General features: G+C 37.8%; 3 protein-coding genes across 10 annotated transcripts in view; 1 reads left to right on the top strand and 2 right to left on the bottom strand.

Moving 5' to 3' along the window:
* Positions 1-6,265: 6,265 nt before the first annotated feature.
* xrcc3 (X-ray repair complementing defective repair in Chinese hamster cells 3) lies at positions 6,266-9,208 on the bottom strand. 2 transcript variants are annotated; one of them, XM_079473949.1, is made up of 7 exons: positions 8,802-9,208; positions 8,583-8,720; positions 8,291-8,503; positions 7,972-8,126; positions 7,687-7,899; positions 7,492-7,538; positions 6,266-6,870 (listed from the first exon to the last, which is right to left on the bottom strand). In XM_079473949.1, the coding sequence occupies exons 1-7, from the start codon at positions 8,854-8,856 to the stop codon at positions 6,651-6,653; spliced, it is 1,041 nt and encodes a 346-aa protein (XP_079330075.1). In that variant the 5' UTR covers positions 8,857-9,208; the 3' UTR covers positions 6,266-6,650. The 2 variants fall into 2 exon arrangements, with proteins under 2 accessions (XP_079330075.1, XP_079330076.1); XM_079473950.1 differs by having other exon boundaries at positions 6,324-6,870; positions 8,933-9,192.
* A 220-nt stretch (positions 9,209-9,428) lies between these two features.
* brf1b (BRF1 general transcription factor IIIB subunit b) overlaps positions 9,429-26,715 on the top strand; it is a 68,211-nt gene continuing 50,924 nt past the window's right edge. For 2 of the 5 annotated variants that reach the window (XR_013787701.1, XM_079475580.1), the window contains exons 1-6: positions 9,455-9,644; positions 10,225-10,425; positions 19,094-19,174; positions 21,148-21,321; positions 24,652-24,683; positions 25,643-25,715. Coding sequence is in view for 4 of the 5 variants with exons in the window: in XM_079475580.1 (XP_079331706.1) it covers positions 10,245-10,425; positions 19,094-19,174; positions 21,148-21,321; positions 24,652-24,683; positions 25,643-25,715 (541 nt within the window). In the remaining variant the exon portion in view is untranslated. Of the gene's footprint in view, positions 9,645-10,224; positions 10,426-19,093; positions 19,175-21,147; positions 21,322-24,651; positions 24,684-25,642; positions 25,716-26,715 lie in introns of all 5 variants that reach the window. The other 3 variants (XM_079475579.1, XM_079475581.1, XM_079475582.1) reach the window with 3 other exon arrangements.
* LOC306905158 (uncharacterized protein) lies at positions 12,458-18,750 on the bottom strand. Of its 3 annotated transcripts, none has more exons than XR_013787700.1 (19): positions 18,598-18,750; positions 18,447-18,511; positions 18,264-18,353; positions 18,059-18,180; positions 17,772-17,915; positions 17,608-17,685; positions 17,359-17,526; positions 16,857-16,953; positions 16,215-16,438; positions 15,980-16,145; positions 15,676-15,884; positions 15,443-15,560; positions 15,155-15,360; positions 14,491-14,608; positions 14,241-14,410; positions 13,959-14,093; positions 13,705-13,799; positions 12,639-13,625; positions 12,458-12,531 (listed from the first exon to the last, which is right to left on the bottom strand). XR_013787700.1 is itself a non-coding variant. In XM_079475578.1 (19 exons), exons 1-19 carry the CDS (start codon positions 18,624-18,626, stop codon positions 12,527-12,529), a joined length of 3,189 nt encoding a protein of 1,062 aa, XP_079331704.1. In that variant the 5' UTR covers positions 18,627-18,750; the 3' UTR covers positions 12,458-12,526. The 3 variants fall into 3 exon arrangements, 2 of the variants coding, with proteins under 2 accessions (XP_079331704.1, XP_079331703.1); XM_079475578.1 differs by having other exon boundaries at positions 13,959-14,056; XM_079475577.1 differs by having other exon boundaries at positions 12,460-12,531; positions 13,959-14,056; positions 15,443-15,605.

The raw sequence follows: 26,715 nt of genomic DNA, 5'->3' as shown, positions 1-26,715 counted from the left end.
GCAATTCGCCATGTTGTTTGTACAGTAGCCCTAAACAGACAAACTGGTCTTCAGAGTGCGTTTCGTTAATATGTTATACTTCTGCAAAAAAACGAAAACGTGACAACATCTTAGTCCTGTCAGAGCCACGAAAGTGCTTCCAAAGGCAGGTTTGACTCGCAAACTCACTAATAGATGCCACTAAAATCTCCACATTGCTCCTTTAAGTAAACTCATGCTTAAAACAGGAAATGTCTACGAGATATAATACTTTTATTTAACCAGGACAACACTCATTGAGGTTACAAGAGTTTGCATATACAGTACAAATAAACAAAAAATACAACATAAGATACAAAAACCAACATAAAATCATTTGAAAACAATTACACACCGTTGAATTACTCTCTAAATTTCATAGTAAGGACTTAAAACAAGTATGAGACACCAAATTTAGTAACTTCATCTGTTTTTGGAGAAGACTCCAGTCAAACACGGCAGCGTATTTGAAAGAGGTTTAACCAAGCTCAGTTTTAGGGCACACAAAGGTTATAATTTGATTGAGAACGTAGTGAAAGATTTCAAAACATAGTCCTTTAGATACGGCAACAGAGATAATTTGGAAAATGACATAAAATTGCCTTATATATCAACAAATGCCAATGCATTTTTCTCAGAGTTCTCAAGGAAGGCCAAGCAACTTTTTAATACAGTTCACAATGATGGGCTGAAAATGTACAATCGGTAATAAATCTCACGGCACCATGATACAAAGCATCCAGGGAGGAAAGGAGAAGAAGGACCATGCTGTAGACCACACCCCCATAGTCAAGAACTGATAAAAATGTAGCAGACTAATTTATTTCTCACCTTAAATGTAAAACATGATTTGTTTATAAAACTCTAACTTCATCTTCATCATTTGCTCATATGTGAACCGAAATGTAATTTGTTATTAATGATAATAACCAGATATTTGTACTCTGAAACTGAATTAATTTGGCTCCCCTGAGAAGCTTAAAGGACAAAGGAGTTCTTTTAAGAAGTTCTAGAGTTTGAAAATAGCATACATATCAACATTCAAAATATGCAAGATAATAATGGCCCCAAATCAGATCCCTGTGGAACTCCCTTGATAATTTCCCAAAATTCTGAAGGAACACCTTCCATCTGAAGACTTTGGGTTCTACCCTTTACGTAATTGGTGAACCATAAAATAATGGTTCTCATGTAATATGTTGTGATCCACAGAATCAAAGGCATTCAATAAGGCGATAAAGAGACATGCACACTGTTTATTATCCAAAGACTCTACAATATCATTTAGAACTTTTAAGACGGCTGAGGTAGTACTATGTCCCTTGCAGATACCAGATTGATTACAAGATAAAACATTGTTACCATTGAAATACTGTGTCAACTGCTTGCTTACAAATTTTTCCAGAAGTTTTGAAAGAATGCAGAGCTGGATATAGGTATATAGTTATGCATTAAAGAAGGATCACCACCTTTTGCTGATTTCCAGATCTTAGGAATTGTATTAGATGGTAATGAGAGATTAAAAAGTCAATGGATGCTAAATATAATTGGCCACTATTATGAGGAATATGCTCAAGACCTGCCGATTTATTCAAATTTAATTATTTTAAAGCGAAACAAACATCAGAGAGAGTCATTTCTTGGAAGACTAACTCCTTTGTGCAAGCTTTACGTTTTACAATGCTCTAACAATCTATTTATTTTTTTGTTTATTGTAAAAACAGTGGTACCAACACACCAAAAATGTTTTACTATTTTATGAGGTGACTAATTTGTATGAATTTGTACAACCTCATTCTTTCAATTTTGCTATGATTTGCCCCACGCCAGTAATGTTAGGTTTAGGGGTATAGGGGAGCTTCAATATTGCTTTCCTCACCAGTAATCCTATGATTCACAACGTACTACTTCACCAGTTAGCCACCTCGTAAAATAGTTACAAAGTCCCATGAGATCAGGTTGGTGGTACAAAAATGCCACTCTTTAGCTTTTATTAAACATGATATACTCGGCAACATTGAGAGAGATCAGTTCATAGAACTGGACAGAGCCATCCATCAATCCATTCTTCATATCCGCTTGTCCTCTGTAGGGTCACATGAGGGCTGAAGCCTATCCAAGTATCTCGGGCGTAGACAGGAAACACTCTAGAGAGATGGCCAGTCCATTGCAGGTTGTGCGGGGCCATATTGTAAAAATATAAAGGATAGAATGATAGAAGGAAGAAAAAATTGAATTATATAAGAATCCCTCATTTTGTTGCACACACCACATCAATCATCCTAGTTTATGGCACACTAGTAAATATCTTATGCTAAGATCCTCATGACCTTTTACTCTGTGACCCTGAATTGACCTCTGAGCCCATTAACTACATTACAAATCTGCCCAAAACATTCTAAAACTATTGAATATTTTTCATGATGCAATGCATCCTCCATGTTTACTTCTTCGGACTGTCCCCTCAGGGTGCCTTCAAATCTTTTCATCTCAGGATCGCTGGCAACTCTCCCACCTAATCCCGCTTTGATATGCGAGTCTAATGAAAATGCAAAATTGGAACATTTTGGAGGATTACATAACGCTATTGGGAACAGGCGGGGGGTTTGGGGTATACAGTCTAGGACAGTGCTGCCGTTGCTTACAACAGGAACTGTTCTGGTTACTGGCGATTGGCTGCATAACTACAGCGACTATGTTTACAGTGCACCTTTTGTTTTGTCCTGTAGAGTAGTTTTTAAAAAAATTTATTATTTGAAAGTAATTTACAATCATTTTTATTAATTTTTATTATTTGAAAGTAATTTACAATCATTATTAACTAACAACATAAGATATTTTGAAGTTGATCCACTTTATTTATTGCACACCAACAGGGCTTCTCTGTATAATGTCACAATTTCCTCCGAGTGATGTTTACTATTGTGTTTTCATCCAGCTTGACTTTCTGTTACCATGGGAATGGATGCCTCAGCACAATACCTCAGACCTCATTACGGATTCTTCCTTAAACATCTTGGAGACGTTGTTAGGGTCGTCTGACCTGAGCAGGGTTAGGCTATCTCGGCAAATGACAAAGAAGAAAATGTTTACGCTAAACTATTTAGATAGAAAAACTTTGTGGACTACAAGAATGCTGAATATAGAATGATCTTACTTTGCATCAAGTGTGACCTAGTTCTCTGTGTGTGTATATTTATGTGTGCGTTTGGGCGGATATAGAGTGCAAAGCCCTCCCGTTTGACAAAATCTGCATAATGGCTCAACCCAGCCTGCTTTTCTGTCCGAGCTGAATAAAACTACTGTTTATCTCCAACTGTTTCATCTGCAAGTGGACAATACCCCTTGTCAATGCCTCCCATGCCTGTTCGTTGTGACATGCCATGGATTGCTTTTCTGTGCTGATCTGAAACCAGTTTTGTTGGTATTTTAAAGATTAAATCTGAAATACAAAATAAGAAAGCTGGTTCTGGTTCAGTTTGTAAAATATATATTTTTAAAGACTGTACTCTGCACTTTTTGATGACTAACACTATAGACCGGAAAGGCTTTGAATTCTTGGAACTCTTGGAATCATTCAGTGTAATTTTCCATTCAAGGCATACTGTATAATAGGCTTGAATAACTTGATTAACTCGTGTATGCCCCTTTCCAACACTGTAAAGACGCTACTCAACAACTTGAACAAATGAAGACTCTATTTTAACATTTAACGTTATTGTGCATTCCAATTCATTTCAACCAAACTGCAGTTGTTTTTTTTTAATCTAAGCCATAATAACAAAACAGAAAATGCAGCTAACTAACACAAAAAGCACAATTAACCATGTGAACATAATAAAAAACTTGATTTTTTAAGTTTTAAAAACGTATTTTGGATCAAATGTGACCCTGGAAGACTAAACCAGTCTTATGGGTCAATTCTTCCAAATTGAGATTTAAACATAAACTGAAAGCTGAATTAACAAGTTTTCTATTGATGTGTAGTTTGTTAAGATAGGACAATATCTGGCGGAGGTACAATAGTTTAAATTCTGGAATCTGAGGGTGCAAAAAAAATATTGAAAATTGCCTTTGAAGTTGCTAATCAGAGGCTCCCCCTCTGGTGAAACACTGATATTGCTCCCTTCTGCATCACTATAGATGACAGATGATTTCATACTCCTATTATACTATTTATTTTAATGTATGTAATGCAATCATTCAATCTATTTCTTTATAAACCATGCATGGTTTTGTTAACGATCATGTTGTTTTTTTCCTAATGCACAAATACTTTTGCTTTTACAACATAGTCCTAACTCAAATTGGACATAGAATTGCTTAAATTATATTCATATTTTCACAAAATACATAGTCTGTATGATATTTGAGCTGAATGTTTCACAGTCCATTGCGGATGAGTTAAGACCCCTTGGAGAGAGAACTAGCAACACAGCTGAGGACCAATGGGGCGGGACTACTCCTGGTTGTCTTAGCAACCAACCAAAGGCTGCCTTTTTATAGCCATACATATTTCCAAATTTCTTTTCATATTCATCATACATGTGCCATTCTGTGTTTTTTTTTGTGCACAAATAGGCTCCAACAATTCAAGAGGTGGCCTTCCAATGTTAGAGCAAAGGCTCTAAAAATTACATCACATCTCAAATGCTCAAATGTTATCATATATTGTAGCTAATATAGTGTTTATGTGTTTGCTTGAATTTTGTATATACAAAGGTCTGTAATACCTGGGGACCAGAGTGGTAAATTCCATGTGGCTGATCACTCTGCTGTAGGAGCTTGATGACGTTACAAGGCTGATGACATCACATGGCTGTGCAATGTGAAAGGCAGCAGACAGGCAAAATCCATACACTAATAGTTAGGATGAAGAATGATGCTTTTTGGGTCCTATTTTCGATCTAGGGTCATTTTTGGGTCCTATTTTAAAATATGCTCGCTCTACATTTTTCATCAGGTCTTAACACAGCAATCCATTTTTATCTTCCTTCTCATTCCCAAGTTGGCTGCGTGTGAGAGAGAGAGGTTAACGGATAAGCCGTGCTCTCTCTATTTCTTTGGCTGAGACGAAAAGACGTGGGCTGCATACTAACAGACGCCCGCCTGACAAATCAGAGTCAAGGTTAAGACCGCTTGATGTGCGCATACTGGAATATAAGGACCTCTTAGAGCTAGAGGGTGGTTTTGAAGATGATGGCAGAATGTGGGCGGTTGTGCATGTATTATGAAAGCCTGTCTGTGTAGAGTGTTTAGACCGGGGCTGTTACGTAACAAGGTTTTCATCAGCACAGCGATAAACAGCTGAGGGGAAGAAGAATGTGTGTGCGTGTGGCAGGAGGAGTGGGGGGTTGAGCTGAGATTGTAATGGATGGATAGAGAGGGTGCTTCTCTTGGTGAGGGTGGGGGGTGGTCAAACTGGGACACATAACCCATGTGATCGTTGCCATGGTGACAGGACAAGTTAAATGGGAGCAATGTTGCTCACAGGATTTTGGTGCGTACAGTATAGGATTTTTTGTATGTGTGCCAACACCTAAGTTGACTAAAGTGACCAGTTAGACCCTCACTAATAAGTGTATTTGAATTGTGAGCGAGTGTTAAGTAGCTTCACAGGCTTATAGTCCTACTCAAACGATTAAGGATTTATGCAATGCCAGGAATTTCTGCCTGCTTTCCATGTGGAGAGGTTTTGTTTTGGACCCTACCCCTTAATGTACTTCATGGGCATCTTACAGTCAAACTCACAGAATAAAACAAACTAATGTTTACAGTAATGAGACATCTTACATTTATCACATTCTGTGGATCAAGTATCACTGTCTGCCTCTCTCCACTTTTGTGGTGGGACAGATTGTGAATAAAATCTGTTAGGAGGGTCCCCACATACAGTACAAAGTGTGGCAAGCACATACTGAGTTTTTCAGGATGTCGACACCCTCTGCTGGTGGCAATGGGTTTAAAAGCTTCACCAGTGACTCATAACAATTCACATTAGCCACAAAATCAATAAAATAGGGATGTTTTAGAAAAAGGTGTGCCATTTTCACTAAATTTTTCTGTAAAAAAACGAAAATTACCCTTTAAGCCACACAGTGGACTGTTAGCACACTCATACCATGCCATGTAGTTGGAAAAAAGTATTGTACACAAGTAAAACAAAGAGAAAATGGTATTTAGAGATTTAAAAAATCTATATCGACTTTAGAAAATAAATGTTTTTCATGTTTTATAAAATTACTAAAGCACTCTTCAAGTCAGCAGTGAGGCGGCGATGCTTTTTCTGATATAAAAACAGTAGCAACATTGCAAATGAAAATAGTTTATTCTGTGTACAAAGAGCATAATAAAACCTTTTTAAAATTGTGAATAAAAAATGATTGATAATAGTGTTCTATACAAAATCCTCTGCACTTAATGCAAGCTATAAGCAACTGATGTTTTTAAATGCTAAAAAAATCTAGCCATTCTTTACAAAAACTTGTCCATTTGAACAAAACCATCAAATCTCCATTAATAAACATGTCCTTTAGCAACAATTGACGCCCATATTTCTGGTAAACACGGTCTCATCATTAGGTCCCTTTTTTTAATGGAAGGGTAATTCATCAGATCTGTGGTTGCGGTTCTTAGCTATCATCAGGAATCCCTCTGACTCCTTCTTCCCAAACCCCACACAGGCAGTTTGCTCGAGGAAGGTGTGGAGCAAACACTACCTCTAATTTTCGAACAGCACTGCTTCGTTCATCTGACTCTATGCACCCCTCCAGTCTCCTGAGCATGAGTCTCACCATCACCTGGTTGGCCCATGCAATGCCCAATGCAGGAAGCACCTTACTCTCCACCAGCCTGTGTATGATAAGTTAAATCAGACATTTTAGTCCTTCGAAATATAAAATGACAACAACCATAATTGTTTGGTGATCTTTATACTGTATTTGGTGTAAATATTTTATACAAATCATATATATACTACTGTTCATAAGTTATGATCTTAAAAAATATGTATCTGAAGAAATGAAGTCCCTGATTCCAACATAATAATTTTATGATTCGTTCTTTTGTTTGTGAGAAAGAAAAGGGGCAAATAAAAGCCCAGAACTGTTGGGAACTCCTTGCATAGGGTTTAAAGGCATCCAAGGGTGAGACACATTTTAAGTAAAAGATTACTTCACTAAAACATACATCTGTTAGTTGTAATGTTAGTTAGTTGTTAGCTGTAATGTTGAGTCATTTTATAGTTTTGATGAGTTTACTATTATCCTAAAATGTGGAAAAAAGAAAAATAGTGACCCAAAACTTTTGAAGGGTGATAATGTATATGTAAATTGTTCCCTCTCTCCCACTGTATATGATATTCTTGATCACCATTAACCACTCAAACCATATATATGTCCAGTTTTGTTTTACGGTATAATGTATCTGCCACTTTGTGGTAGCTGTTGTCAAAACTGACAGAAACACGCTCACCCATAATCACACCTTCCTGGATTTGGGCTGTCCACAACATCTGTAACCTGTCACAGAGAAACAGCATACACTTTACTTTATGCTACACATTTCCTAGTTGTTTTAAATACAAATGATAAAAAACTATAATGTAAGCAGAGCATGCCCTATAATATAAAGATACTGTGCGAGTTTAATACGTTGCACCCATCTGACCTGGTTGACACACAGTACAGGTGCGCCATAGCTATGACTCAAGCGGTGAAGGGCACTGGAGAAAGTCAGCAGGTGGCGTGACCGCTTTATAGCCTCATCTGCCTGAAACTCACTACGGAAGAGAGCAGCCACTGAGTCCACCACCACCAGCCTGACCAGACCTCGCTTGAGCAGCACAGGCAGTCGCTGAGACACACATGCCTGCAGAGACTCCTGCAAATATACATATTAACCAATATTATATCCTTCTTAAGTTTCAATAAGAGGAATGGTTACAGTACTCACCAAGTCTGCTGTGTGCTCAATGTAGATGTTGTCAGTAAAGCGTATGCTGTTGATCAGAGATGATGGCAGATTTGGTCTGAGCTGAGGCTGCTGGGTAATCAGTTGCCTTAGCCGTTTGATAGGAAAGGAATCCTCAGTGCATATATAGACCGCTCCTGTCAAAATGTCATATAAATATGTTTAAAACAGCAATTTCAGAATTAGACATTTAGGCTCGAGTCTTTCCTGACGCTATGAAACATTTCACTAAATATTGCGTCTTGATTTCTCTGAAAAACTTTAAGGTGGAAAAGATCCTCCTTCCAAATGTCCACTTTACCAGAGCTCAGACCCCCGTTTTCTTGTGGATACTGGACAGACAAGCAAAGCTGCAAACAAAACTGAGTTTTCCCAGCAGCACTTTCGCCTGCCAGCTCTGTTATTCCTCGCAAGGGCAGACCACCACGCATCAGTCGGTCCAGAACGGGACAGGCAAAAGAAAGCCTGTGTCCGGCCTCTAAAACAGGCCATTCCCCCTTGATTAACTGTAAAGCTGGGAAAGCATTCAATTATTATTATTGCGTTTAGTTTTTTTATTTTGATATTTTAAGAGGTTGTAAAACGAAGCCCACCTGTAACAACGGGGGACTTGCGAACAGCAACTGCAACGACACAGTGTAATCGCCGAACGTCAGACTTTGACAAGTGCGTCAATCTCTGCAGATCTGGACCCGAAACACAGAGGGTGTCCCTTGCGGATCTGAAATTTGCTAAACAAGAAAGCAAACTTAAACAACACATTTCCTGAAAAGCGATTTCAACTCAAACATGAATGAGGATTTCATGTCAACCTCTTTTAACAGCAGCAATAATCCTCGGATTCAGGTCAAGATGTTCCCAGTCCATCACCTCTCGCAGAACTCCATTTAAAAAGCTCTAAACACTGTAACATAGTCTAATAACGTTAAATATATGAACTCACAATAACTATCTGCACACATTGTGTTCTATGCAACATTTGCTTCCTGGTCAAATGTCAAAATCGCTGTCAAAATCGAAGTCTTAGTTCCGATCCATCAACGAATCTATGTGTGGTTATGCGTTAACGACAAATACTAGATTACAGTTAAAACGAATAATAAATCATTTTAACAAATGAATAGTAGAAGAAAGCAATAGAGTAATCTGCTCAACAACACATTCGCTTCTTTCATATCCTAGCGCTTTAAGACCGAGTGGTCCGCGGCTGCCTCAGTGTGTATATCAAAAGAGGGGTGCGTTTTTTAAATGTCTTACTAAATTGATTAAATATGATGATGATGATAGTAAGAGACCGTTCATTATGAATACTATAATCGATATCTAATACAATCAAAACCATAAATTGGCCTCAACATTTGTTCACAATGTCTACAATATGCAAAGTGGCATTTTGACCACCCCTGTTTAACGTGTTTTGGAACAACCCGTAATGTTGCGCCAATCGCGGCAAAGTCATCTAGTTGTACCAGTCAAAACAGTATAGTTTTATGTATCGAATCAAACATTTTACCATAACGTAGTATATACATTATGTTGCTCATCGAGGAATTATGCTTGCAATTTTAAACATTTAAAAACAATAAATTGGATTGGAGGATACTGCTTTAAAGTGTTTAATCTTAATTCAAGTCTTTAACGTTACTTCCTTACTGGTGAGTGGTTTGCTATTAAAGGATATTCTGAATGTGTAACATTTATACGCGTCTGAGCATAAAATTACGAATAAGATATATAAAATACACACAACTGGGTTAAGAAGTGTAAGGTGTATTGGTAACTTATGTTATGCAGGTTTATGCAAGCTAGCTTTTCATTTTGTAGCATCTCTGTACATATCAAAACCATATAAACCAAAGTATTAGCCTAGCCAGGTTTTTGGATGCTATAAACATACATATAAATTCAACACGACTAGGAAATCGATTCAATCCAAGTTTGAAAATATGATGGTTTATAATTCAACGATGAACTAGCTTGCAATGTTGCTATAGCGAGCTCTGTTCTGAGCTTCCGTTATGATGCGTAGCAGAGCGGGATTACGTGCTATAGTCGGGAATCAAGCGACCCGAGTTCAAGACTCACCTTTGTTCTTGTTGAGCGTATTACAGGCAAAGTGTTGAGACAGTTTTACGTATTGTTACGGTGTATTAAATAACAAATGAACGGTAACAAATACTTCTGTTGTCTGATTCCTGGTTTATAATGTCGTCTATGTTTTTATATGCTCATCAGGTCTCAATCCACCTACCAGTATGAGTCGTCAGTGTAAAAACTGTGGTGGCTCAGACATCGACACTGACCCGGCTCGAGGGAGTGCTGTCTGCACGGCCTGTGGCTCGGTTCTGGAGGATAACATCATCGTATCTGAAGTCCAGTTTGTGGAAACCAGCGGAGGGGTGTCTTCAGCGGTCGGCCAGTTTGTGTCTGCAGACGGTAAGAGCTGATCAGTTATTGGTGGGACCTGGGGTACCTATTTCTCCCTCTGTTGGACTGACCAGTGTAGACATGTCAGTGCGATTCTTTTTTTGGGGGACAGTTTTATTTTACGCGGGAGTACTACACATACTTTATTATTTTCAAATAATGAATCAATATAAATTAAAATGTATATCAAAAGCACGAATACAGATGAATTAGGTATACTGGTTATATTATGATAATCCTATGCAGAAATCAGCTTTCCAGAATTTGGCATTCTTACGAACGGGGCGAATTTAGTAATTTGGGGCCCTAGGCAGTTCAATGACTGGGGCCCCAGACTATGCGTCATTTTTCAGCAGCAGCAAATATAAACAGCAGGAGTTTGGTTTTATTCATCATGTGAAGTGAAGTGCCGACTGACAAGACGATAATGGAGGCAAATAACCTGTTGTAGGAATATAAGCACTGTCATCAAGAGCCTGTTAAGTTTTAATCTTTTTGTTCAAATTTTTTAAAGCCGGTGCTTTGCCATTTATTTAACATAAATGTTTGTCGTTTCGACTATTCCTTTCTTATTCGTAATTTATTTATTTAACAAAGTTTTTCGTTTCATTAACATTTAGTCATTTAGCAGACGCTTTTATCCAAAGCGACATACAGAGGATTCAGGGAGCAATACGCGATACGTCATGCAGGAGCAATAAAACAACAGGTGCTAATAAAAAGTTTCTAGTTTCAACAAAAGCCAGACAAATACCTGTTGAGAGAAAGAGAGAGTTTTTTTATGTCTTTGGTATTCACAGAAAAGATGGTTTTTAAGTAGTTTTTGGATGTTGTGAGAGATTTGGTTGACTGTTCCACCAGGAAGGAGTTGTGAAGGAGAATGAGCGGGAAAGTGATTTACTGCCGTTCTGAGAAGGCACTACAAGACGCCGCTGGTTTGCTGAACGCAGGGTTCTTGATGGGGTGTAGGACGGTGTGAAAGTGTACCGGCGCAGATCCAGTGATAGTCCTGTAGGCAAGCATTAGTGACTTGAATCTGATCCGGGCTTCTAATGATAGCCATTGGAGAGAGATGAGAAGCGGTGTCACATGAGCCCTTGTGGGCTGTTGGGAGACAAGGTGTGCTCAATATCAATGAAGATATTGAACCCACCATTAATTCAAGCAATTGCCATTCCCAATTGCTGCAAATTAAAAACTTGATAGTAAAATGCATCTTGCGCATGGCCACATATTCGATCACCCCACAGCTGGCTAGGAAAGGCAGCGCTGCTGCTGTAGGAGCTGGTGTTGAACTGGTCTCACGCATATACATTGGATTGTGCTTCCCAGCTTGCACAACCAAACCTCTACAGATGAACCAGAATGCTGCGTCAAGGGTGGTCTTCAATGAATCTAAGAGCACACTTCACTCCTCTCTTCATTAGGTTACATTGACACCCTATAGTCGCTCGCATCAAATTAAAATTACTGCTCTTGGCCTACAAGAGCACCACTGGTTCTGCACCCCCATATCTTCTCTCACTAATACGGATTTATGTACCCGCCAGATCCCTATGCTCTGCAAATAAATTACGTCTTGAAGTGCCATCGCAAAAAAATAACTCCCGTACCTTCTCTGGATCGGTTCCACATTTGTGGAATGATCTGCCCACTGCTACAAGATCAGCAGATTCTGTAGCCATCTTTAAGAATCGGCTGGACACACATCTTTTCCGTCAACATTGATCGATTATTACTGACTTTTTACGGATGTATTTCTTGTGTACTCTTTCTATCCTTAAAAAAAGAAAGGATCCTTAGCTTGAATACTGTGGTGGGCTATAGGAGACCAGTCTTTACCGCACTTATGCTTTCTGTTGTCCTAATGTTGTTCCAATTGCTTCTATTTGTTTACCTCATTTTTAAGTCGCTTTTGGATGTAACTGTAAACAATTGTGTTTATGAAGATCACATATCTGTACAGCGATTAAATGCTTACATAGAGCAAAAATATTGCATTCCAGATTTTGTTTAAGCCAGTCAAATAAAGAGATGTGTACAATCTGTTAAACACAGTTTTATTAACAGTCTGTTAAACACAATGTGATTTTTTTTTAAGCCGCCGTAGTCATCCTATAGGGAAGAAAAATATAGAGCAGGATGTCAATGCTTTTAGCTTGTTCTGTTAGAAAACTTTAATTTAAACTTTAACTTTAAATATAAAATAGCAGTTCAAATACCTCTTAGGATTCCATCATGAACACTGGGACCATAACGGCTTGTGCCTCCACCATCTTTTTCTTTTTGCCATTGTAAAAGCTTAAATAGTTTTTTTGCAATGTAGCCAAAGTTTTCATACATTAAGTTCCCTGCATGATGCGCTTGAAGTCCATTTACAACATCATACTCTTTAAATGGGTTAGCACGGCTTTCATTGCTTTCAAATTGCTCACGATTGATGTTGAATGTGGGAAAACTGTATCTCCCCAATTGTTTTTGGCCCTGGTCGGTTAAGCCAGCTATACGTTTGTTGAAAATATTTTCGTTGTTGTCAATAGCTGCAGCATTATGGGACTTATTTTTGTAATCCACAAGTGAGGAAGCTTCAGACGAATTATTGTTAAACAAGGCATTCATAGACAAGGATCTTTGAAAACTGCTGTTAGCACTGTAACGATCCATGTATTGTTTTAAGTCAAGTCGGTCTCTCACTTTATTACTATTTAGATGGTAGTCTGCTGGATTACTGGTAATCGAAGACTGTGGTATGGGCGACTGTAAGAAATCAGGAAAGTCATCCGTGATGCTCTGTGCATTTTTTGAGGTCTCGTAGAAACCATTGCCAGGATTGTCATCACCAGATATCACTGAATTCTCCGGAGATCCACGCAGTTTCACAGGAGAAGGTTGTTGTGGGACATCAACAAGAGAAGATTTGTAGTTTTTAAATAACCCTTCATAAAAGTTTTTTCTTGCTCTCTGCCGATAAAATTTCTCGGGTTGTGAAGCACTTCTGTGCTGATGTGAAATATCGTTCCCATGGTAACGGTGTTCTGGTGTCTTTCTGCCTTGATTTGGCGAGTAATAAGCAGTGCGTGGATCTCCTCTCTGCAGAAGTTGTGTGTTCTCTTTATCGGTTACAGCACAGCTTCTGCTGGGCTTGTCTGGCCACGGGTTAGGCTCAAACACAGAGGCTGTGTGAGAGCTGATAAGCTTTTCTTGTGGTCCTTTCAAGTCAAAGGGAGGTCCGTAAATAAAAGTGAAAGATATCATTGGATATAGATATCTGCATATATTTAACTATACCTGTGGCGTATGTAACTTGTGTGCCAAAGCCAGTTTCCTCAAAAAGCCTTGCTGTCAAAACTGAGCTCAGTTGATAAAAGCATCTCACAGTGACTCTGCAACATTTAAAGAAAACAGCAAAGAGGAGAAAAGAGGAGTCAATTTTAAACACATTTGTTCAATTTCAAAGCCACGTATTTAAGACATTGACAGGTCTATTTGTTGCCAATACGGAAAGGCATTGTTTATAGTTTACCAATGATAAAGACAAATACCTGAATTTTGATTCTCGTGTAATGGCAGATCCCTGGTCAGTTATGGCACCTCGTTCTGAAACAATCTCATTTTCATATGCAATGTAGCCATCACCCACCTACACATCCATATGCAACATATGCATACTTAGCATTCTACATAGAAGAAACATTAATAGGACAAATCACACAAAAAAAAAATTCTGTTATCATTTACATTAACTTGAGGGTAAGTAAATGAAGACAAATTTTTCATTTTTGGGTGAACTGTGTCTAAGTCTTAAGGTCAATTAATTCCTTTACCATTAATCTAGTCCCACATGTAGTCACACCAAACGTAAACATGACTCTTGTCTCATCTGTCGACTTGGGTCTGCATCTTCTGTCCAGAAGGGTTGTGTTGCTTGGTGGTACTGCTGGCCAGGTTTTTGTAGTGGTTGCCACCACAGTCATCATTCCATCCGGTGAACACACTAGAACAACAGAAGTATGAGATCTAGTGCAGCGTAGAGTTGAGTGGCAGTAAAGCCGGTCAAGTTTTATAGTGTCTTACCGGTTAGATCATAAGTCTGAAAGAGACAGCGCTTCGCTGTTCGGCTATGAATCTCCAGAGTCTTCAAGTCTCTTATAAGAAGCTCAAATATGCCAACAAAGTTTCGCAGTGTGACATTCTGAAAAAATAATTAGAAAAATAATAATTCCCAGTTCAATACAATGCAGGATCTACTGCATTCTGTCAATTATCACTTTTAGTTAACATACGTCTTAAATGACAGATTTAGCATTTCTTGGTAAACTATTCCTTTATTTACTCACAATCTAGTTGTTTCAAAACTGTAAAATATCATCTTTTTGTGTTAAGCAGAACATATCATTTTATAAAGAATGTGGAAAAATTTACAATTCTGGGTCACCCTGGACTACCATAGCAGTTGTGCTCACTCTGGAAGTCAAAATTGCCCCAGAACCTTTATTGTTTCAAACATTTTTCTACATGTAGATAAAGAGTATGACCACTTATGGGTGAGTAAACGATGACAATTTTCATTTTTGTGTGAACTATTTCTTTAACAGAAGCCGGTCTGGGCAACTAAACCTATTTGTAGATTTATTTTCTAAAAAAAGCCATTTGATTCTTAAACTTCAAAACATTTTTTTAATGCAAGACTACTTTTGAATGAAGACATTATAAACATCACAAGTTTCAAATACTTTGCCTCATGAACATAGCCTGATGTGAAGAGCGGGGCCTCCAGACTCATACTGTGGCTGTCGTTCTTCAGTATGTATCCTCTCAGTCTGGATAAATCAGTCGTGAGAGTTTGTTGTCCCACACAGACCTCCCAAATGCCTGCTCGCTTTGGATGATTCATTATGAATATGATGCTTTGTGCTGTGCATACAGCAGTAATGTCTGGAGGGACTGAATTATAAGGAAACAATCACTATTCTCTAAATCACACTCATGTAATAAATTTAAGTTGCCGAGTCAGGTAAGGACGTACATGCATCATGAACTTGTGCTACGACAGAGACATGGTGGTAAAATGTGTTGTTTTGTCCTATGATGTTCAGGGTATAGGTAATCTCCAGAGAGTATTGAAGAACGCCTTCACCCAAATACTGAAAGCCAGACCAAACAACTTCTTTATATTTTGTGAACTGTCTCTAAATAAAAATAAATACAGTTTTCATCTCATCCAATATTGTGGGCATGACAAGTTAAAGAACATCTCACCGCTCCATTTACAGCTTTATCTTCAAAAGGGACTTTGAAGATGATCCCATGGGTCCCATTAACGTGGGGTAGTTTTGTAATAAAGTAATGCTGCTGAATGGCATCCGTTACTTCAAAATAGTTTTCATTGAGCTTTACTCCAATGAGCTGCACATCTGGAGCAAAATTTCCCAGATACACAGTTAACACTTCTTCGTGAGTCAAGGTTTCTGTAAGCAAAAATTTACATCAGAATAAAGGATCAAATATATATGGGATATTAAATGTATTATATTGAGTTACTGGATGTAAAAAACATTTATACCATCTATTGTAAAAGGCATGCAAGAAACAAGTGGCGTCTCCAAGACCCGTAGCTGACGATGTCTGGTCTCGATTTCAGTACCATCCGTAAACATATGGGAGAAAATATGTTGATAGCACAGGAAAACCATGTAACTTTCTTTATAGGTGTTATTTTCCACAAAGCTCTGCAGCAAAAGAAAAGTCATATAAATATGAGGCATTTAAGAAACATACATTAGTAGTTTAATACATACCCTTCTGTAGCCTCCTGGTGCATTAAACGGCACTGATGCATACACCACATTCCCATCTTCTGCTAGTATATAACCCATGGCGCTGCAGGTGGCATCATCCAAGAGCTGTGCCTCCACACCTAGCTCAATGTTCTTGCTTATAAACCCAGAACGGTCCTGCACCAGTGGGCTTATGAGTTTAGGAGTTCTCCAGTGTAAACTCACTCCATCAAAAGAGCTAGGGCCTGGTAAATGGATTGGTAAACAGCAGGTCAGCAAATGGAAAAAAATTTATCAGTGTCTGGGAAATGCACATGCAGGTTTTTTAAAGAAATCGCTATAAATAGATTTTCAAGATTGCAAGCGTGAGATCACATTTAAGGAAAATTCTTCCATCTTTTACTCTCCCGGATGTCATGTGACACCGGTATGACTTCATTCCTTCTGCAGAACCCAATTAGATATTTTGAAGAATGTTGCTAACCAAACAACATCGAACCCCATTGACTTCCATTGTATGGACAAAACATCTGAGACATGAGTAAAAATGTTGTGTTTCACAAAAGAAAGTGTAGCATAAATATATATATATAAAAATAATATATAATAAGCCAAACAAAAAGGAAGAAATACTGTAATATCAGCCACATTCAAATGCGTTACCTATTGTACATGCAGCAGATGTGTCGAGCATCACTACAGCCCATTTCTGCCGGAAAAACACTGCCATGTGAATGACCTCCACATCAATGCCATCAATCTGAGAAAATACATCTGTTTAAAGAAATAATTCACCGCAAAAAGAAAATGCTGTCATCATTTACTCCCCCTCTTCCACGTTTTAAACTGCATGGCTTTCTTGCTTCTGCAGAACACAAAAGATAATATTTTGAACAATGTCGGTTAAACAAAACCAATAGATCCCCATGGACTTGTTGGTTTTGTGACCATACAGTAGTAGTCAATGGGGACTAACGGTTTTTGGTTACCAACATTCTTCAAAATATCTTCTTTTGGGCTCTGCAGAATCAAGAAAGCCATACAGGTTTGAAATGACAAGAGAAGGATGACAGATTTTAAATTTTTGCGTGAACTATCACTTTAAGAATGCCTTAGACCGTTATATAACCTGTACACATTAACTCCAGTTCAAGCTTTCACCTGCCTGTGTAATTTTTGAATGTGGCTGATTGTAGGTGGAGCGAAAGACCACCCTATTCGGGGTGGAATCCACCATGTAGCCCATTCGCCTGGCTTCAGAGATAGACATTGATGCCATGTTGTCACTATTCAGGAACATTACTTGCCATTCAGAAATGGCAGATCTTTGTGCCTATAAGAGAAGCATGATTTTAAAAATGCCAAGTTCATAGGTAATGTTTATATATGGCTTTTATTTTCAAGGCTTTCTTACCAAAGCAAGAGCAGCCACCCAGTTTTCTTTGGTGGTCTTTTGATCAGATGTGCAAGGTTTGTCTTTTGCAACGGTTACCTACTCCATACAAAAACGGATTAGGTTGACCGACTGCCTGAGCGAAGGTAAAGCCACAGAATAACATCAATCACCCAACATCTCACCTCCACATAATTTTCTGCACAGAGGACCTCTTTTGCTGACCAATCCACAGGCAGCGTGCAAGTCTCTGAGAGAAAGTATTTACTCTCCTTTCCTTTGTCATCAGTCAAAACAACATTCAACTTGAATAGGAAGTGGTCATCATTCTACAACATGGTGTACAATATAAAACAAAGTTACAAGAACGAGACAGGACACAGATTTTCATATATGAATTCGTAAATACAGTATTTATGGAATTTCTAAGCAAAAACGAGACATATTTCGACAACATCTTTTAAAGTCTTACCTGGTTTTCAGTGAGGCAGGAAAAATAGGAAGCCCTCAGAACCACACGACCATCCAAGTTGTGTAATGTGTAACCACACATGGATGCTCGATCCTTATTAATGATATGCACTTTGTTTTCAACTAAAGAAACATGACCTGACATGAGAATTTAAACGCATGTTATGGTTTATGGTACATGATCACTTCAAGCCGTACTGACATACCTATAGCCTCAAATCTTGGGACATGGCCAGAACAGCCGACATAAACAGACACCCAAAAAGAACGGTCACGACACGCTGTCTCAATGGTACCTTAACAAATGACAGCCTTTTGTTTAACGCACACAACTTATAAAAATCACACTTTTTGCCTGAATGTTGGAGCTTTCGTGACTACAAACAGACCTTGTTGACCAGTTGTAACACAATATCCGTCCCCCACACACATTTGAACGCAGATGGACATAAGCCTGTGGAATATAATTCGTTTGGCATGTCAAATCTGTGATCACATGTTTTGTATTTTCTGTATCTTACATTGACCTAGTAAACTTACCCAAAATAAAAGCTAATTTTAAGTGCCATGATATGGCCAAAACTACCTGATAGAACGAAAAATTATGGAGCAAAATGCTGCTGAGAAGCAGAGCCAAGTACTGTTGTGGTGTATTTGTATCTTCCAAGTCCAGTTATCAGTGTCAGGTGTGTCAATCAGTGTCTTTTGGTTGCTATAGGAACAGTTGTGTGGAGAATGCAGTAAGCCTTTGTGTCCGGTAGGGGTCACTGTAGGAACAATGCAATGTTTGAAGTTGCCATTTGCACAGACTTCCACTGGAGGGCACTTGATTATGTGGCTTAAGACATTATAGTCTGTTATTTGTGTATTGCTTGTCAAGCTAAATAATAATTGTTTGCAGAGCACTATGAGTAAAAGAGCCGCAGACGCTTATGTACTGTATTCCAAATATTAATTTGAACTATGTTTCTATTTACAACATTTTGTGTTTCAACATTCTATTTACAACAATTTGCGTCTTTTGTATTATTTTCAGGTACTTCTAAAGCTCCAGTCCTGAGCACTGGGTTTCACACAAGTCTGGGAAAAGAATCACGGGCTCAGACACTCCAGAATGGTAGGGACATCTTTTCTTATTCAGAACTAATGCAGTTCAATTGCTGTTAATTATATATAACATTTATTATTATAACATTTATATGTAACAAATTTGATACCAGTTGTATCTCAAGCTCCAATTAAACATACTGTACTTTAAATAATAATTCACTAACTAAATAAATAAATAGGGTTGTCAAACGATCGATTTATCGTGTTTTTAAACACATACACATATATTTCAATGTTTATATATAATTTCAATTATTGGTAAATATAAATAAACTCATATTTACATGTATGTGCATGTTTTTGGGTTTATAAATACAAAATTATTATGCACAGTACACAGACATATATTATGTAAACTCAAACTTTTATTCTGGATGCGGGTAAATAATAAAGGAAAATCTTATCAACATTTGCTTTTTGTCAAGGAAATGACTCCTTATCCTGATGTCTTTGTTTGTGAAGTGAAGAACAGAGAGAAAAAACACAATCTCTAAAATAGTCAAGGCCATAGGCTGTATAAACATGATTCAGCATTGAAAAATAATAATATTTTATATCTTATTATCTGAATCGTAAATCATTTACTCACCCTCTTGTTATTTCAAAAGTGTATGACTTTCGGTCTTCTGCAGAACACAAGAGAAGATATTTTGTAGAACGTTGGTAACCAAACAACATTGGCCAAACAACACAAAATGACACAAAACAACATTTCTCAAAATATCTTCTTTTGTGTTTCTCTGAAAAAATAGTCATTTTGAACCATGTGTTAAATACATGAAGTGTTTTCATTTTGAGTTAAATTAATCCGTTAAAATTACAAATCTTATTCACATTTGACACATTTAAAAGTCCTTTGCAATGGTCTAAGTATCCCTGTGTTCATAAAAACAAAAGTGTCCAGACCTCAGTGTACCTGCAGTGTTTGCAGCAGTTATGCAATGAATCTGGCATGCAGAAGGTCACTGAAGTCCAGGCTGCTAATCCAACGCTGTGTGTAGTGTGAAAGTGCTTTGGGATTAAACAGGCCCGGAGAACGTAATGGAGAGAGAGAGGCTAGGGTTTGCACACAGTGAGTCCAGAATAGAGGGATTACCCTCTTAAAAGCTTTTGGAGTTATATTTGAACTTGGCTCGACAACACAACACTTGACATTGCAGCTTCATGTTAAAGGGATAATTCACCCAAAATGTCTAAATCTGTCATTATTTACTCAACCTTTTGTCTGTTGAAACTCAAATGTCATATATTGGTATTATAAATTAAAATGATTTGGGTTTTAACCCAAATCAATCCCTCACACAAAATTTTCACAACAATCGATTAGTAGTTTGCAAGTCAAATTCACTTTCATTGTATAGAAGAGAGCTTCTCACACTGTGGATACGTGGATGATCTGTGCATCCGCTATTCTCTTCAACATAACAACACAAATCTAGAGAACAGATCGATGAAAGCATTTATTACATTTAAACACTTCTGCGTGATGGATGATAGGAACACGTCAAACTCATTAACTCTATGACATACTGTATGTCTGTAGCCACTTGTTTATAATATGTACTGTGTTAAGTAAATACAAAAATGTGCCAGATAGCCTACTGGACTGTGGTTTTAGATGTAGATTTTAATATGTTTAACACATCCAGGCCTGTCATGGGATTTCAGTGCAGACTGATTTTTTCCGTGTCCAATGACTTACAACTTGGCCTGTTGTGAGAGTGTCTGTTTAAAGGGAGAAGGCCTACAAGCGACAGTTACAGAATTGCAAAGGAAAGATTGCAGATGGCCTCGCACGAGGCATAAAACAGCTGTCTTTCCGCCCAGTTTTATTTCCAGGGCACATGAAAACTCGCCTGGCTTTGGGCCGTTCTCATGACATCACTGCTACCAGAAAACCAAACACCTGCGTGTGAAGTCATGACTGGCCGTGTGTGAGTGCACGTGCCGATGTGATGCATGTGTGTGTTCCATCTCTAGGGAAACGACAGATACACAATCTCGGCAGCCAGCTGCAGTTAAACCAGCACTGCTTGGACACGGCCTTTAATTTCTTCAAGATGGTGGTGAGCAAGCACCTGACACGAGGCCGCAAGATGACACACGTGATAGCGGCCTGTCTCTACCTGGTCTGCAGGACAGAGGGAACGCCACGTATCCTTTCCACTATTATCCCTTGGGTGTGAAACCTGGCCAAAACTCTTTGTGAAGTGTAATCCACATACAAATTATAGAAAGGTGTGCATGTCCAGCCTACTGAACAGTACACATGTTATTATTCCCAAATATTAATTCAGAGGTTTGTAATATTTTCACTGCTCGGGAGACAGAAAGACATTTAACATGCCTAATGAAGACCTAAAGAGTATAGAAACAATAGTATCACTTATATCCACCACATTCAAAATTATTGAAAACGTTGTAATTTACACTATATATTATAGTGAACACATTTACATATAGTTTTCTACTATATACTGTATAGTATTTAAATCAGTAGAATGTGATAAGCATCTACATTTAAAATATACAAATTTTGCTTTTGAAATGTTTTTCTCCTAAAGGCATTTTTTATGTAATTTCTAATTGTTTTATCTAAAGTAGAGCAGCATTACCAATATCCAGCACCTGACCTATGAGAAAAGTATGAGAAAGGAAGACATTCATTATCCATGTATGTTTCCTTAGGAAAAGACAGTTTGGGTCTGAAGGGTGTGAAAAACTGGTCAGGATGTGTAAACAATTGTGTTACAATATTGTGTCAGAGAGAAAGAGGAAAAAGTTTTACTGCACCTTGAGGATTTTCCAAGGACATTTCCCAAAGTCAATCATGTAAAGCACTTTAGGACAGCTGTTCTCAAACTGGGGGCCCCGAGATGGATCCAGGGGATCCATGAAATATAGAAATGTATCATAAATTTGCAATCAAACATCAGACAAATAAGCCCACCAACCAAAAAACTGATTTATGTATAACTGAATATTCTATTGGTTTAATTATAATTTTAAGTTTAAGATTATAAGTCTTTATTTTGGGGGGCCGCAAAGTGATACGCCCTACACAAAGGGGGCCTTCCAACAAAAATGTTTGAGAACCACTGCTTTAGGAAGTCACATTTTGAGTCATTGAATGAACTGATACTCATTTAACTTCCTTGAATTAGACGTACAGGTTGTTGTTTATACATCATAGGTCAAAGAGCATACGGGTCACATGACAATAAAATATTGCGGACGCAGTCTGAAATGTATACAGTACATACTACTCCCTCTCATACTATATAGAACTTACTGTTTTAACGATCAATCGGTAGGTAATTATTCAAATTCTGTACGCATTGTCAGAGTATGCGAATTCGGATGCTATTATTTTATTATGTTAAATAGGGTGATTAGTGTGTTCACAGTAAGATATGCAAAGTAATTCACTCAGCAAAATGCCCTTTTTCAACGCAACTGAGAATAAGGTTAAGTTCTGATACAGTAGTTAAATGAATAGTTCAAAATTATTTACTACCCTTGCATCATTCTAAACCTGCAAGACTTTCTTTCTTCGGCGGAACATTAAGGAAGATATTTTTAAGGACGTTGATACAACACTTGCCACCTTGGATTTCCATAGTATGGGCACAAAAATACTTACTGTTTATTTAAAGTTTAGTTTGAGTTAAGCTTGACTTGACAATAGAAGTGATTCTCAATTTTTAATTTTTAATTTATAAAATATCTTATATTGTGTTACACATAAGGAGTCATGTACATAAGGAGATTAACATGAGGGTGCTTTTTGGGGGAGGGGGTAAACTACCCCTTTAATAATGCTATGTAGTGATGGAAATTACTATTCAGAGTTGTTTTTCCCAACCTGTCATAATTCTGTTCTCACATTATATGTGGGTAGTTGTTGAATCGCCACACCTGTGTTACAACACGGCAAGCCAGGATATTGTTACATCACCGCTTTCTCTCTTTCCTTCTTACTCTTACTCACTCACGCACACTGGCAAGCACCATTCTATCTGCCCTCAGCCACACCCAGATCTCTCCTCTGCTTTTGTATTGGGTCAGGCTTGACTGAGTGCTAATCTGCTATTTACAGGAGAGTTACCGAAGCACAATTGTTACTTGTCCATAGGCGGGGCTCATTCAGTTGCTAAGATTATTGAGTACTTTATGCTGAAGAACAGAAGGACAAAGCTACCAGTTCACAAATAGCCAAACCCATTGCATATTTATTTCAAGGTTCTTTTGTGATGTGATTTATACCGGACAAACGAAACAGTCTGCCAAGCACCCTTTAGCTAAAAGTGAAATGATACTCAAGACATATACATTTATAATACGGTTCTTTAAATTAAAGGAATAGTTCCCCTTCAAAATTAAATGTCTGTCATTATTTACACACACTCTTGTCATTTCAAACCTGTATGACTTTCTTCTGGAGAACACAAAAGATGTTTTGAAAAATGTCGGTAATAGAAAACCATTGGTCCCCATTTTGTGTCCATACAATAGAAGTAAAAGGGGACCAACAGGTATTGGTTTCCAACAATTTTCAAAATATTTTATTTAGTGTTATTCAGAAAAAAGAAAATCACACAGGTTTAAAAGGAAAATCACTGAAGATTGTGGCACTCTATCCATTGCACTTCTTTAGACAAATTTCTTTCAAATATTCATCTATATGAATATTTGTTCAAATGATCATTCATTAGCCTCAATCTCAGCATTTTCTTGTTGATTCTACCTGTTTTCCATCATCTCCAAAATGTTTTTTTGCACTCTTACATCTGTTTTCTTGGTGATGAATGACTGTTGATCACTGAACTGATGGGCCAGTTGTTGAGCTGAAAGATCATGATCTCACGAGACTCATTGTGTATGCATGTCTGGGAAAAATGAAATCAGATCAATGTGTGATAACTGCTGCTGGGACATCTGATATGTCCTTATTTTCTATTTATCAAGCATTGTTTGTCTGTTTGTTGATTAGTACAAACATGTTTTTTATAATACTTAGCACTAAATATCCTAAATCAATGGTTCATAACTGCTTTGACGCAGTTGTCAATATCATAGCCGTATAAGTACTCATGTTTTTGAAGTCAGGGTTAAGGCCATAATTAAAGCCCTCAGACTCTTGATAGTGTAGGATTCTGTTATCTTGTAGTGGTGCTCATCTCCACGCTAAAGGGAGCAATGGTCACTATGGAGACACATGCCTCAGGTGTGTGTCTGGGTGAGGCGTGCGTGCCGCTCAGGTGAGGAGAAACAGATGGGCAGGGTAACTATCTCAGAGATCTGCCCTGAGGCCCGTTTGATTTGAATAGATGATCAATAAAAGTCTAAACTCGATTACAGAACCATCTGATGCTTAATTTATCACTGTGACTAGCATTGACTTGAAAGTCGGTGCTGACTCATTACCGTTAGGTGTGTATTTGAACGTGGCTTGTTTTATTCGCCTCCTTAACCGATCTGCAGACATGCTTCTGGACCTGAGTGATCTTTTACAGGTTGGCTTCCTTTGAATTTCTTTGATTTGTTTGAACATCCTCTGAATAACATGACCTCATGAGCTGCTGTGGTTGCCTGATGTTCTACCTTGAAATCATTTGTTTTCAACAAGATAAAACAATGCTGTTAGTACGATAGAGAAAGTGTTGTATGCGTCATATCAGGTAATCACACACCGGTGTTGTTCATAAATTGTTTATATATAGTATACGTATACTGAATAACACATATTTATAAATATGGACATTCAAACGAAATACTATAACACACAGTTTATCATGCTTTATTTAAAAAACAAGCTGCATATTGCCTTTGTGACAAGACATGCTGTGCGGTTTTTATTAGCAGTTATTTTAGGGGTGGACACTGCAATGCTGGTGTAATGTTATTTTTACACCCCCAGCTGTCCAGGGAATATGAACAGATGCTGAAAGGTTAGGGCTGAACCAGGCTGAAATATGCTATGAATCTTTAGCAAGCGCCGCCACACCCAAACCCAGACCCCAGTTTACTCTGCCTGGGTGCCAGGCTTACTAACCTGGTGCCAAGGTCATGAACCCCATCCTCATTATTCGTGTCTGAGGTGCTGTTATAAATGTACATTTGTTTTTTTCGACATTGTTTTGGACAACCACCTTATATTCGCATATAACAAGATTTGTCATTCCTATTACTGGTGTCAGACACAAGTCAAACTTTAAATAAACTGTAAAAAGCATTTACAACTCAGCAGAGCTTGTGTGGCACAGTGAAATTATATTAATATATGTCTTACATAATAAATTGAATGCTACAGATTTTAGTGACCTTTGATTCATTTTAAAGTTTTAAAAATTTTTTAAATTTTTATATTAATATATATGAACTAATTTAAAGTACAACCCATTATATAGAACAAAGGATTTTGTTTCAGTCTTTGTATTTTTTATTCATTTTTTATATTATGTTGTACTTGCAGGTGAATGTGTATATTCTGGGAAAGACCTTCTTGCTGTTGGCTAGAGAGCTCTGTATCAACGCTCCGGCCGTTGGTAAGTCTCTGTTTTATGACCTCACTTTGACTTTCCTAATGTATTTCAGCTGACCAGAACAATAGTTTTAGATGGACCCCATTAATAAAACAGACAGTATCTCTCCCAGCAATTCTTTTGCTAAATTGGTTATCAATAATACACTACAGCTGGATCAATGCAAGTATACCTGTTCATCCGTTTTGGTCTGTGGTTTATTTTCTTTTATTCACTGATGGAGCACCATGCACCCATTTTCGTGCTTTTTAAATGTGTACATTTGATTAGAAAATATATATTTAATGCATAGTTGAAAATGTGTGTAAAAATATTGTCAGTGGGATGCAGTTTTGCTGGGTGTAACTAGGGGGCGCTGCATCATGACAGAAAGTATATGGTTTGACGTTTTCTCTGCAACGTTTTTGGCAAAGGGGGAAACAAGTATGCCATTTTTTAAACAGACTCATCCGTTTAGAGAAGGAGAGACATACCCTGTACACACAGAGAGCATCTCAATGTTAACGTACTGGGCTTTATCAACAGAATGCAGTCTGATTAGCAGCTCCCCATGTGTCATAAGTCAATATTCATCTGTTTTTTCAGTTAGAAATCTGCTGTTTTACAACGCTGCATCTGCTGCGTGTTTACTAAACCCTCAATTAGAATGCAAACGGTGGAGAAGCAGATTCTATGGGCTCAATTCAAACAGACTCCCTATTCAGTTCCTATTGCAGCCTGCTAGGGATAATAGTTTCTTTGTGGCCTTTCAAGATGAATATTTCATCCAAACTTAATCACCGACTCATTTACACAAGCCCACTGCGGTTACCGTGTGGGAATTTGGGTTAATTTTCTCATTTTTGTTTGAAAATAATGTACACAATTCCCATGAAATAAAGTTATCATAGTCAAAATGACTTAATGGTCCCACATATAAGTGTATTACTTTATATATTTTATAAATTAAGTTCAACCTGTCTTGTTTGATTTATGATGTCAGACAATATTCAAACGATAATGC

This window comes from Barbatula barbatula (genome assembly GCF_947034865.1).
Source record: "Barbatula barbatula genome assembly, chromosome: 15".
Lineage (NCBI taxonomy): Eukaryota > Metazoa > Chordata > Actinopteri > Cypriniformes > Nemacheilidae > Barbatula > Barbatula barbatula.
The sequence above is the reverse complement of the archived record's forward strand: the minus strand, read 5'-3'. Positions and strand labels throughout refer to the sequence as shown.

What these genes read in the sequence shown, in the direction of transcription:
- xrcc3 (XM_079473949.1), bottom strand. Translation starts at nt 8,856, where the DNA reads ATGGACTGGGAACATCTTGACCTGAATCCGAGGATTATTGCTGCTGTT. An exon ending in CTGTACTGTGTGTCAACCAG is followed by an intron (nt 7,539 to 7,686) that starts GTCAGATGGGTG and finishes TCTCTGTGACAG; the next exon opens with GTTACAGATGTTGTGGACAG. An exon ending in CCAGGAAGGTGTGATTATGG is followed by an intron (nt 6,871 to 7,491) that starts GTGAGCGTGTTT and finishes TATCATACACAG; the next exon opens with GCTGGTGGAGAGTAAGGTGC.
- LOC306905158 (XM_079475577.1), bottom strand. Translation starts at nt 18,626, where the DNA reads ATGGCACTTAAAATTAGCTTTTATTTTGG. An exon ending in CCCAAGATTTGAGGCTATAG is followed by an intron (nt 18,181 to 18,263) that starts GTATGTCAGTAC and finishes ATGTTTCTTTAG; the next exon opens with TTGAAAACAAAGTGCATATC. An exon ending in GGGTGGCTGCTCTTGCTTTG is followed by an intron (nt 17,527 to 17,607) that starts GTAAGAAAGCCT and finishes CTTCTCTTATAG; the next exon opens with GCACAAAGATCTGCCATTTC.